The sequence below is a fragment of the Mesoplodon mirus genome (assembly GCF_964341445.2).
Source record: "Mesoplodon mirus genome assembly, chromosome: 6".
Classification (NCBI taxonomy): domain Eukaryota; kingdom Metazoa; phylum Chordata; class Mammalia; order Artiodactyla; family Ziphiidae; genus Mesoplodon; species Mesoplodon mirus.
Window position 1 is genome coordinate 45,789,590 of NC_138982.1, and position 14,049 is coordinate 45,803,638.

The window sequence follows — 14,049 nt, forward strand, 5'->3', positions numbered from 1 at the left end:
AAAAAATAGTATAAACAGAACAGAAGAAAGGGTAGGATTTTGTAAAAGCCACAAAGTACCTTAATATGTGTCCTTTTCATTGTAAATAGAAAAAGTATGGGTATTTGGAAAGATTTCTTTAAATATCAATGAAGCAAAGTTTTTGAAACTTTCGTTTGTAGCACTCACATGCCAGTTTTCATTGTTTCAGAAATTCTAAAAGCAAAGAGCAGACAGTTCCAAACTCCTAACAATTGCTCTCATTTTTATTATTAATGTATCAATCTAAATTTCTATTATTAACTAAGCAATTAGTGGGGGCAAAGAATATGGTGAGCACTAAGTTACCTACATCTAACCACATCATCTGATTATCATTCAATCATAGACACAAACAGTATGTGTGCATACCATTTAATGTTATGTATTTTTCCAGTTTAGCATTATTTAAACATTCACATTGCCATGTTTGCCAATTTGGTTTTTAATTATGTTCATATACCTTACCATTTATATAGCTATCTCCCCCATCTACTTTTTTAAACAGTTTTTTCACTATATAAATGTTAATATGGATATTTCAATATTAACTACCTTTTTCTTATGGTATTTTCTTAAAATATATTTTCCAAAATGGAATCACTGGATCAAAGCACATGTACAACCTTAGAGCTCTTAATACATATAGATAAAACTATGAAAAGAAAGAAAACAAAGTGGACTAAAAGGGAGGAACACATATTCAAAGGGTGGGCAGAACAACCCTGTGTAGTGTATCCCATGAACAAAAAGTTCAGTACTACTGAGGAATAAAGGGGAAAAGAGAAATGGCAGGATGGAAGAAAATTAAGCTGAACCGATATGCCTGAATAAGATTAAGAAGGGTCTTTTACACCATAAGGAGTTCAGATTTTACCTTGGATAATGGAAACTAAAAGAACTTTGAGAAGGGGAAAGGGAACGCTATCATTATTTGCCTATTTGAAAATGGAAGTAGAAGAATTAAGAAGGCTGGTTAGGAGACCAGCAAAAAAGACCAGAAGAGAGATACTGAGGGCCTGAACCAGGGCAGAGGGGGGTGGACAAGAGAAGGACTCACATGTAAGAGATATACAAGAGGTACATTTTGATGACTGACTGGTTCTGTGTGGTGTGGCTGAGAAGGTGCAGTGGAGCTGGTAAAGGAAAGTTAAAAATTCATCATCACACCAAGGATTTTATTTAAGACACTTATACTGCAATTGCCTCTGAAGGCACGGTCCCACCTTATTCACCATTTTATCTCCCATGCCTGTCACAGTGCTTAGTATGCTGTAGTTACTCAGTAAATTTTTAAATAAAATAAATGGGTGGAGGGGCTTCCCTGGTGGCGCAGTGGTTGAGAGTCCGCCTGCCGATGCAGGGGACGCGGGTTCATGCCCCGATCCGGGAAGATCCCACATGCTGAGGAGCGGCTGGGCCCGTGAGCCATGGCCGCTGAGCCTGCGCGTCCGGAGCCTGTGCTCCGCAACGGGAGAGGCCACAACAGTGAGAGGCCCGCGTAACGCAAAGAAAAAAATAAAAAAATAAAAAAATAAATGGGTGGATACAGCCATTTGCTAAGAGAGAAAATAAAGTAGGAGGAACAGGTTTAGACTGAAAAAATTGAGTATAATTTTGAGCCATTTCAACCTCTCACACATTGCTTAGCAGATAGCAATCTCATTATAAAGACTTATTAAATTAAGGAATAAAGATATAAATGCATGTAAACTATCTATCTATCCATCCATCCATCCATCCATTTACCTAAAAGAAGATTAGTAGATGATGTGTTAGGATTTAGAAGGTTGAATTTGAGCTGTTGGCAAATATACTAACAAAGATAATGATATCTGGTGGTGAGCCTGGCCAAGCAGACAGGCACTCACTGAGGTAGGAATGCATTTTTATATGTCAAAGTTCATGAATATATATAATGTTCTATTTTTTTTAACTTTGAAATATGTTATTTCAACACTGTGTCAATATCTTAAAATATCCCTTCAGAATTACCCACAGAAACAGTGACAGGTTCAATTTAAATCCAATGTATAACCATTTCCATAATCTATGTTTTGCTCCTTGGCAAAGATACTCATTTCCTTAGCAATGTTCAGTTTTTACTTTATTTTGATTAAAGACTTAGAAATACAGTACAGCGTTTTATGTGTTTTTTTCCTACAAGAAAATCATACCATATATTTCAGAGGCCTCCAGGACATCGTTAACAAAGGCTAAATAGACATTACCAAGAAAATTGTACTGAGGAAAATATTGTGACTATAAATACACTTGCACATTCTCTTTATTCCTTATGAAGCTCATAGCCCCACAAAAACCATCAGTGTCCTTTTGTATTATCCTTCAAGCATCCCCACTGCACAAAGGACCTGCATCTGGATGTAAGTATATCAGGAGAACTCCTGTGAGAAATCTTGGCCAGCAGGAACGCACACAGGGAGTGGGCGTGGGGTCGGGCTTTATGTAGCAGCTGTCCCAAAGAAGGGAATTGGAAGAGGATGCAAAACCTTTCTCCCAGGCTGTTGGCCTCAATTCAGGCAAATAATTTGTTTCTGGAGGATTAACCTCCCTCCCTTCAAAACTATCTAATCTTTCTACATACAAATGTCACCAATATCTTTGTAGGTCAATTAATTCTACAGAGAACATTATTTACAGAGCAAAGGTAACTTAAAGAAATTGGAAAAAGAAAATAGAGAAATACACATGAGAATTCAACTAGATTATTAGTTCCCTAAAACATGCTGTTGACAAAATAAGTCACTCCTTTAGAAACAACTCAATAAATACATATAAATGTTAAATCAAATGTGCATAAACTATACACACACACACACACACAGGAATGAGGATCCTACTAACTCAGGTTTTTGGGGCAAGAGCAAAAAAAGCAATTTTCTGCTATGACACATATATACAAGCAGTCACCATCTCAAAACAACTTTCTTTCATTTTCTCTACTCTCTAGAATGCTGCTATAGGAGCTTCATGAAAGGAAAAACCTGGAAGTTAAAAAAAAAATCCTATTGCTTAAGAAGAACAGAAAGGGAAGAATCAAAGGCAAAAATAGTCTGAAGTTGTCTGCCAGGGAAAACTGCTAGGCAGTACCCATCTACCTATTCTTGATACTCTTTTGTCCATAAATACCTTTTTCTATACTCCCCTAGTTTCCCACTTCAGTTTTCCCAGTAGCTGGAAAGACTCTAATCCTTTACTTGAGATTAGTTAATGGGCATACTCATTTACAAAGGCTAAAGTGTGATGGGAAATCATTCAGAGACTTAACGTAATCTAGTCCACACAACCTGCTTTCTTCTTACCCTTGAGGTCAATTGGTATTGGAAAAGGGTTTTTTCATCATTGTGTATACTTCATTGTATTCATATGTTAGTTGTACACTCCCTCTGTAAAAGTGTCACATTGACAAGCAATTAGCAATTAGTTGTGATTGTTTTGACTGGGGCATAGAAGAAGGTAATTCTAGACTTTAAAAATCTACCTAGGCACAGTACTATATATCCGAGTGTGCTTATAAAGTGTAGAGCTTAAAGAAGTGTGTGCATCCTGCAACCCTTGAAAGAAGAGGACAGAGTGGAAGGAGGCAGAGTTCAAAGGGCATCAAAGACAAACTTTCTATAATTCAAAACTTTGTCTAAGGCAGGCTCAAGAAGCACCTCCTCCTTACTTCCTCTGAACTCGACCTTCTTAACCTTGCTCTCCCCCTCAATCCAGAATTCAATGTACGTGTTATTAGTGACAGGGTTCAGGACACGCTTCCCCAAAATACGGTATGTTGGCATATTGAATATTTTAAGCTCAAGGAATTTGAGAAATGTCAGGTGCAGGAAGGACTCTCTGCCCTTCCCCTTCTCCTGTGAAGCAGATCATAAGACCATCTTATGAAAGGTACTCTCTCTTTCTGGAGAAAAGGAGCATCCTCATCTCTGAAGATGGAGGGACACTGAGAGGAATCCAAATAAACACGTCTTGATAAGTTTCCCCCAGTTTATCATCCTTAGCGCATATCCTTCAGTCCTATCACATTTGCCTATGACTTTCTACCCTTCATCAAACCTAGCACAAAACACTCAGGTTTAAGTGCTTCCTCAGGTCTTCATTTCCTTATGAAGGCTCCCGGGTCACGTAAAACACTCAATAAATGTGTATGCTTTTCTCTTCTCAATCTGTCTAGGACACAGAAGGGTAGAAGAAAAAAAAAATTTTCCCTCTCCTCACTGGTATTATTTATTTACATTGTGGGTCAAACAGGCTTTTATGGGTTAGTCTGGGACACTATCATTTAAAATACTGTTTATATAAAAATGATTGTACTGAAATGCCAAACATCAAATTTAAACTAAATTTACAGCATAATCTTAATGGATGTCTGCCTCCTATATAAGACATAAAATAAGAGGATAAAGTATTGGGTTGGCCAAAAAGTTCGTTCGGGTTTTTCCATAGCATCTTACGGAAAAACCCGAACGAACTTTTTGGCCAACCCAATATGCTGGATTCTGGACTGGGACTCTCAAAGCAGAACACCACTAGATTTTTGGCATCCTGGATAGGGTGGATCAATTTGAAAGAGTGCTCTTTTTAAAGGTGGAGCTAAAGTTATCTGTCTTGTTAATTCAAGGTTCTGTTAAAGAAAAAATTATCCATGATGCTTGTTAAAACAGTAAAGCAGAATTTATTCGGACTCTCGTGATAGGGAACACTACAATGGGGTATTGCAGTAAAGGAGACAGAGACTGGGCTCAACTCAAATACAACAAGGAAAAGCAGAGATTATAGCCATGGGGGTGGGAGTGGGGCAGTCAATGGATGGAGAATTACTAGGAGGGTAGGATAATTCTTCGATAAACTGACCTAACAGAATTCTTGCTGAAGGCAGGCCAGGATGATCACATATTACCTGGGGGGGCGGTTATAAATTTGGACAGATATCAAGGGTGATCACATATTGAGGGTGAGGATTCTAGCTAAACTGACTTAGCAGGATTCTTGCTAAAAGAGACTCTACAAAAACAGAGATGGAAGCCCAAGGTCAGACCTAGTGCAGCAGAGGGCTCAGAGGAGCCGGACTGAAGTTCGGTCAAGGGGAGAATCTTTGTCAACTCTGCATTTCTCTAGGCTAAAGGAGAGCTGGCAATTTAGCTGTTGTCAAAAGCGAGGACATTCCAGGTCATACTGCTTTTGGGGACAGGGAAGAGTAAGGACCGTGGGTGCACTGCTTCTCTCTGAAGTAGGTGAGAGAGGGCCTTGCAGCTGAACTGATATGACAGAAAGGAATAATGGGTGACAAGTTAACTTAGAGTTAATTATCCTGGGTTGGAGTTAGTTTAGGGAGATAAAATATACCGAGTAAATGTAAAATTATTCGTGGTTCGCTAGTGAACAAAACCACTTTCATAGTACTTCTAAAGGATCTTACCTATAACATATTTACAATCTACGTATAGGTCATAACAGAGCAAGACTTTCCATGGAAGACCTCTGATACTCTTGTGATTTGCCATTTTTATTACTGGGAAGTTTAACTAAATTCAGTATCAGAGCAAATGACTATATTGATATTTATATTACCTAATACTTTTTCTTAATTAAAAAAATTAAGATTTGGTCACCATTGTCTTCTGTACTTTGTTACATGTGAGAAAAGGCCGAGTTCAAAGATGAGCTTCTCTGTCCTTCCAGCCTGAGTCTCTCCAGGTAGGATGGATGGAGAACAAGGACTTGGTTAAAATAAATTATCCTAGGGGAAGAGGAGTCAGGTCCTAAGAGAATGGATCTGACACTGGAGGAAGCAAAAGAGGAACAGAAGGAATTTTGCTATGGGAAAAAAAGGTACAGGGGCTCCAGAGAAAGGGCTGGGCCCTCCTTCCTCTTCCACCTAGCTCAGTCCTCCTCGGCCCCCTCCCCCTTCTCTCAGCTCCACCCCCAGCTCCCCCATCCTTCTCCCAGCTCTCTTCCTTCCCTCTTACCCCTAACCCTAATTCTAAGGTATCTCCTAGTTAATTCTAGGGGTAGACTAGGGCCCAAACTGGATCTGAGGGAAGTACAAATGATTCATAAAAATAAAAATAGATGTCTAGCTTCAGTAATTTCTAAGAACAGGGAATTAAAACACAGATACTTTGAAAAGGTATTGAACTGAAGTTCAGGAGGGTATGTAGTCAGACTGCTCTTCTCAACATCTGCATATGCACATCTGTAGGACTAAATTTAAATGAACCATAGCCTGCTTAAGGTTTAAATGACTGAAATTTCAAAAAATTATTACAATCCACAAAACTCCTGGTATTTTGGTATTTAAAAATAGCACAGAATACTAGAATAACCAAAACTTTCTATTTTTATAATATTATCTCTAAATTAAGTATATGACCATTTTCAATGGCTAGTGTACATTATAATGCAACTTAAAAATCTGTATGTGTGATGTGAAAGCTATACCACCCTGGAATATTAGATTTAGGCCAGTGATGCTTAACTCTAGAAGTATATCACAATGATTCTGTGGGGTTGGGGCCAGGCAACTATATTTTTAAAAATTTCTTAAGTTATTCTGACACACAATTCTGGTTAAGAGTGACTGTCTTAGAGGATGTTAAATACTACACTCAGCTCCCAGCGTACTCCACGTTGTCACAGAAAGATGTTACAATCTCACATATGGAGCTACTTTGCTTACAAATCCATTACTAATTTCATCATCTCCTTGGGTTAGTTTTTATTTGATGAGTACTACAGCAGCACTTAAAAAACATTTAAACTTTCCTTCTCACACCTCCAGGAAAGTTATTTAAAACTAAACAGTTCAAATGAAAGTTTAAAAGGTAATACATTTAGAGGTGGGCTGGGAACTAGGTGTTTACTTTGAAAAGTAAAGCTATCAATCTACAGCATGGAATAAGGAATCAGAAGGAGTGACGCTACCAGAGACAGGGGAAGCTAGATGGTCATCAAATTCTTCCTGAAACATGTCTTCATGGCACATCTTCATTACTTTCTTTACGTTGATGACAACTCATCATGTATGCTCATGTTCAAATGGAAACAAAAGTATTCCTTCAAGATGTAATCAATTTTCCAATCATGTGTTTAGAATAATCTCTGTAACTATTACTCCTGCTAATATTAAAAATCAAGAGCTGACTATACTATTTGGATATCATGAGCCAGTTTCTTCAACTCAATTTATTTCCTTTGATTTCTCATCTATGTATTATGAAAAACTAAATTTTATTAACATACCTTGGGTCAAGAAGACTCCTCAAAAATTTGAAAAGCAAAACCTGGTTCTGAAGAGAAAAACAATAAAAAATACAATTAAATATTAAAACAAATTCTTCAAACTATGCCATGGTAAATAACTCTAGAACATCCCTTTAAAAAGCACACACGCGTATGATTACTTCCATTATGCCCTCTGTACAGATCTAAGGAATTCTAAAGAATCATTTGGAGGTCATTTCCTCTCAGTAATTCTAATCACTGTCACATACTCAATTTTGAGAGTAGAAGAAATACAAACACCTTGGTTATTGGTCCGCCACCCCTGCCAAAAAAAAAAAAAAAAGGCCCTCTATTGAGACAAATCCCTTAACAGTTCCCAGCATGAAGACCCTTGGAATGGCAGGTGCTCTTAACTGCTCTGGCTACAATGACGGGTACACACTGCCTCACCTGGTCCTCCTTGTGACAACAGCCAACTGTGAGACAGTTAATCTAGGTGGGGTGGGAGGCTGAGGCCCAAACAACAACCAGTACCAAAAAAGCTCATTAACTCCCCAATATAATCAACTACAGAAGACATGGCAAACAGGTTAGCAACTAATATGCAAAAAGTCTGGCTTCTGTTTCTTCCACTTTTTAGCTGTGTGACTGTGTAAGTCACTGACTCTCGTAAGCCATTTGGTTTCCTTATGTGAAAGAGAGAACACCAATATCTTCTCTTCCTCCTGCACAGGCTAGAGGTGAGAATTAAGTGAGATAAATCTTAGAATACTATATGAATATTAATAATGTCTCTAAGTTCTTAAGAAAGCTAAGCAAAAATAATTATAGTTTTGTTTTTCTTTTTTCTTTATTTTTTTGACACATTCTAACTTCACCTATAAAAAGCAGGGGATCTCAAAACCAGAAAGGATTAATGTCATTTAGAATATAACATTTTAAATATATTTATCAGTCTTTGATTTTCTATCTTTTCCCTGGCCTATCACTTTATTTTATTTTACATGGCTTTCCTTCTGGTTATACCTTAATATTCTGGCTTATTTTTCACTTCAAGAATTCTGAAAATAATTGGTCAGAGGCATATTTCTTGCCATCAAAAGTGAAGGTAATTTATAAAATTTGTGTGGGATTCTTATACAATCAATAAAGCTCTGCAATAAAAAAATACTTCATTTCTTTAAAAGGAATGTGTAAGACTCCACAAACCGTCCATGGTCAAGAGCCACCTTTTTTGTGTGTGTAAGTCATTTCAGCTTTTATATATCTGTCTAATGAATGATATTATATTCATTTACCTAGCCTCTCTGCCTCTAAATATTTTAAAGCCTGTAGGAAAAAGAAAATCCTGCAATGGATAATCTTACATTTTTTAAAGAATGTAGATCTAGTTTTGTTTTGTTTTTTAATATTTATTTATTTATTTGGCTGTGCCAGGTCTTAGTTGTAGCATGCAAGATCTTCATTGTCACATGCGGGATCTTTAGTTGCAGCAATGAGGGCTCTTAGTTGCGGCATGTGGGATCTAGTTCTCTGACCAGGGATTGAACCTGGGCCCCCTGCATTGGGAGCGAGAAGTCTTAACCACTGGACCACCAGGGAAGTCTGATAATCTTACATTTTAAATGACAATAACATCACTATAGACAAGAAGATTCATCAAAATTGCTGACTTTTAAAAGGCGGAGATGCTCTGTGGGTTGAGAGTAGTTTTAGCAGAAATGTACCCCCCTCACTAGAATGGACTGGATGACCCTCCATGTACTTCCTCAGGATCCTGGGCAGTCCTCTATCATCATTCAAGTCAAACTATTCTACAGTTATCTTTTGGCTTATCTGTCTTCTTGAGCACAGGGATACATTTACAGTTGACCCTTGAAGAGCACAGATTTGAACTGAGTGGGCTGACTTACACGTGAATTTTTTTCAATAAATATATTGGAAAAAATTTGGAAGATTTGCAACAATTTGAAAAACCCTGCAGGCTAACCACATAGCCCAGCAATAGTGAAAAAATTAAGAAAAAGTTAGGTATGTCATGAATGCATAAAATATACGTAGATACTAGTCTATCCTTACATAGGCATGAGTGATAATAAATATAAAATATGCCTCTCTCTCTCCCCCTCTCTAGTAACTGGAGAAACTGCATGTCAACTGACCATCACCTGTGTTTTTTTAAAAAAGTGCAATGCTTCCAATACTTTATCATGAATATGACTGTAATACTGTATGCTATAAAAATTTTATAACAATTCACTCATTAGTGTATACGTTAGGCTACTGTGAAGCAATAATATCGATTACACTAGACTACCATAGAGCAAACATTTGCTTTTTCATTATCCATGTATGAATTGTTATACCTGTAAATAAATACAAATTTCTTTTTCACATCTTTTCATTTTTGATGTCTAGTGTTAGTAATATGTATAACACTACTTTGTTTAAGACAATATTGATATGGGTACTGACATATGGATGATTCATCTTATAAAAAGATGACATAAATGTACAGTATTGATAAGTTTAGTTCAGTACTGTAAATGTATTTTCTCTTCCTTATTATTTTAATAATATTTTCTCTTCTCTAATTCACTTATTCTAAGAATACAGTATATAATACATATAACATACAAAGCATGTGTTAACTGACTGTTTCTGTTATTGGTAAGGCTTCCAGCCAACAGCAGGCTATTAGTAGTTGAGTTTTTGGTTAAGTCAAAAGTTATACAAGGATTTTCGACTGCACTGGGGTTGGCACCCCTAACCCCTGCATTGTTCAAGGGTCAACTGTATATGTTTTTGTATCCTTAGCACTTTATCATGGTTTTGGCCCACAGCAGATACATAAATATTTATTGAATTAATGGATGAGTCCTTATCTTGATTTAATGGACTTCATCATGCTGGACAACCAACCCTACATCTGGGAGTCATTTTTAACTCCACCATCACATTCAACTAATTTCCAAGCCCTATACATTTTATTTCACAAACGTATCTTGGACCTGTCCTCTCCACTGCCACTGCTTTTATCCTGTCCTCACTGTTTTTTGCCAAGACCTTTTGCCTTCCAACTGGTCTAACTGTTCTCTCCTCTATCTGCTCTCTTTGCCAGTCCATTCTCCATACTCCAGAATTAATTTTCTATAAAATGAATCTAATGGTATAATTCCTTTGCTTAAAAAACTTCAGTAATTCTCCAGCACACGGAAGATATAGCATAATTTCTTAGCATTACATATAAAATTGTTCAATATCAGCCCCAAAAGTCTATTTCCCAGTCTCTATACTTTTAACTCCTTCCCTCCAATATACCTTTTACAGCTTAATCTGATGCTTCTTCCACCATCATCTTTACCACATCATCCTCTGAATATGAATGTTGCTTCAAGACTTCATCAAGTCTTTACATACCCAGAACCCTTTATCTAGAATGCCCTTCCCAATTCTCTGCCTAGAAGACTGATACCAATTATTCAAGACCCAGTTCAGGCATATCTGGGAACTCTTGTCTGCTTCTCTCACACAGTCTGTCACTCTCTCCTCTTACTCCTACAGCACTTTTTTACACATGTCTGGTGTAGAGCTTATAACACTGTGCTGTGGTTATACAAGTGCTTCTCTGTTCCACAGGAAAAATTAAGAAAAAGACTGTATTCTTATTTGTGCCCCCCAGAGCCTACCATACTATGCGGTACAGAGTGGCACCACGGTAGTGTGTAAATGAATGAATCCCACATCTTTGTCTCATGTCAGCTGCCTCCCACTCACTGCTTTGGTTTCCTTCTTGCATACCTGACCCCTACTACTATTACTGCTACCTGAGGACTCTGGGTTGTGCTACATGTTCCTGCCATTGTCCTATTCCCTATCTCTATCACTTGTGGCCATAACGGTAATGAGCAAAACTCACTACTAGCACTGCCACAGTAGTGACAAGTGAAATACTAGGTCCATTAAATAGTACTTCAAACTGAGCATCTCAATATTCAGCATTAATATACCTGTATTCTAGCTAAGATTTTCCGAGAAAAATTCTAAATAGTCAGCATTGGGACTTCCATGGTGGTGCAGTGGTTAAGAATCCACCTGCCAATGCAGGGGACACGGGTTCGAGCCCTAGTCTGGGAAGATCCCACATGCCCCAGAGCAACTAAGCCCATGTGCCACAACTACTGAGCCCACGTGCCACAGCTACTGAAGCCCACGTGCCTAGAGCCCGTGCTCTGCAACAAGAGAAGCCACCAGAATGAGAAGCCCGCGCACCACAACGAAGAGTAGCCCCCGCTTGCCGCAACTAGAGAAAGCCCACGCGCAGCAACAAAGACCCAACGCAGCTATAAATAAATAAATAAATAAATAAATAAATAAATACACAATAAAATAAATTAAAAAATAGTCAGCATTAACCCAGTAGGAGGATGACAAAAGTCTGAATAAGTAACATGAACCCTGAAGAGAATATGGTTGCAGTCACTATGGCGAAAGATATGGAGAGGTGGGCGGTGGGGGAGGACCCTCTATGGATTATGATTTCTAGGTAACTACAGGTTGTATTTCCAAAAATATTTCTGTGATGTTAATATTTGTTATACACAAAGATGAACTCCCTCATTTCTAGACTCAGAGATTATCACACAATTGCTTCCAAATACACACACACACACAATATGTAGAAACTGCTATTAAAAGGCAACTATCAACTGAAGAAATTACTACAGTCAAAAGTTCTTAGGTGGATATTCAATAATTGTCTCTCCACTAGATGTTTCTTCCCAGTATATTTTGTGAAGTTTACCTGAAGTTTTTTAATGACTGTTTCAATCTGTTCAGAAAAGTGCGTAGCAACCAGCTCTGCCGCCTTACAGGGCTTCAGGGACACAAGCTCCTGTAATGAAAGAAAAATATAAAATAATCTTCAAAGTTAAAGTTAAATAGAATTTCCACAGATGTAAAGTATGATCACCTACCTCAATAATTTCATGAGCTTCTACACTGCATTTCAGGAAACCTCAATATAGGGCCACAATTTAAAGACATATTGCAAATGAGTAAAATTAGAAAACCGTCATGTAAAAAATCAGATTTTGATATGAAAGGTACTTCAAAATTCTTAGAAAATGAAAGCACTAAAATTCTGGATTTAGGCCATGATATCTACAGGATAAATGGAAGGAACAAAAGCTTCCCAAATTCTCTGCCAGTGAATTTACCCTTGCTCTTAAAGTAATAACTTAAAGAAATGGAAAAAAAAAGAACATAGTTGTAATTTCTCTAGCTAAGAATTCTAAAACTTTACCTCTGATGCCTGGTAGATTTTGAAACCAGAGGTGTCTTAAGAAATCAACTTCAGGTCATAAGTCTTAAATGAGACTAAGAGGTTGACCACTGTTAATAAGACCTATTTCTGTCAAATCTAAGACTTCCAACCTGCCCTCTCCTGAACTTTCCTAGACACTACAGGCTTTCCTTTTCTTCTTGAAACTCTCTTCTTGGTTTCTGTGACCCTATTCTACCTTTTCAATTGCATGTTCCATGGCTAAAATGCCAAGACTGGCTATAGATCAACATATTATATTGTCAAATAAAAATAAGACAAATTATTGTGATGGCAACATTCGTGATATGTATCTAATAATTTTGTGTTAGTATGTGCAGATTAATAATACTTAGCTGACACAAGTTACTGTAGTTTAAACTACTTTTATACATCTCAAAACAGAGAAGGCACAACTAATCAATATCACATATGAAAAGGGGGATATTACTACTGATCTTCAGGCATTAAAAAGATAAGAAACTATTATGAATTAATTTATGTTGAGGATTTAAATATTTAGTCAAAATGCATAAATTCCTAGAAAAATATAATTTAATAAACTGACTTAAGAAATAGAAAACAAGGGCTTCCCTGGTGGTGCAGTGGTTAAGAATCCACCTTCCAATGCAGGGGACACGGGTTCGAGCCCTGGTCCAGGAAGACCCCACATGCCGCAGAGCAACTAAGCCCGTGTGCCACAACTACGGAGCCTGTGCTCTAGAGGCCGCATGCCACAACTACTGAAGCCCTTGTGCCTAGAGCCTGTGTTCGGCAACAAGAGAAGCCACTGCAATGAGAAGCCTGCACACTGCAACAAAGAGCAGCCCCTGCTCACCACAACTAGAGAAAGCCTGTGTGCAGCAACAAGGACCCAATGCAGCCAAAAAAAATAAATAAAAGAAATAAATTTTAAAAAAAAGAAATAGAAAACATGCATTGATTTTTAACCACTAAAGAAACTGAATGAATAGTCGAAAATCTTCCCATATGAAACACTACAGGCCCAAATAGCTTCACTGGTAAGTGCCCAGCAATCATTTAAGGAAGAAATAATTCCAATACCAATTAATCTCTTACAGAGAATAGAAAAAAGGAAGCTACTTCAGCTCACTGTATAAGGCTAGCAAAATTTTGATACCTAAACTCAGTAGAACAACATAAGAAAGGAAAGGAAAATTATAGATCAGTCTTAATTGTGAACACTAATAAATTTTTAAAAATCCAACAATATACAAAAAAGATAATATATCAGATTCAAGTTGAATTTACCCATAGAATTCAAGGCTGATTTAATATCAATAAAATTTATGACAAAAATAGAATAAGGGAGAAAAGATGATAAAATTCATTCATGAGAAAACTGTCAGCATAGTAGAAATAGAAGACTTCCATTAAAATCTTTACAGTAAACATTGTACATGTTAGAAATAAAATTTTAAAAATAGCATTAATAGGCTTCC

General features: G+C 37.2%; 1 protein-coding gene across 5 annotated transcripts in view; it reads right to left on the reverse strand.

The window, feature by feature from the left end:
* The window catches only part of VPS8 (VPS8 subunit of CORVET complex), a 293,055-nt gene that overhangs the window by 122,062 nt on the left and 156,944 nt on the right, over window positions 1-14,049 (reverse strand). For all 5 annotated transcript variants that reach the window (XM_082625439.1, XM_082625440.1, XM_082625441.1 and 2 more), the window contains 2 exons: window positions 12,068-12,157; window positions 7,282-7,328 (listed from right to left, as the gene is read on the reverse strand). In XM_082625439.1, the coding sequence (XP_082481565.1) occupies window positions 7,282-7,328; window positions 12,068-12,157 (137 nt within the window). The remainder of the gene's footprint in view (window positions 1-7,281; window positions 7,329-12,067; window positions 12,158-14,049) is intronic.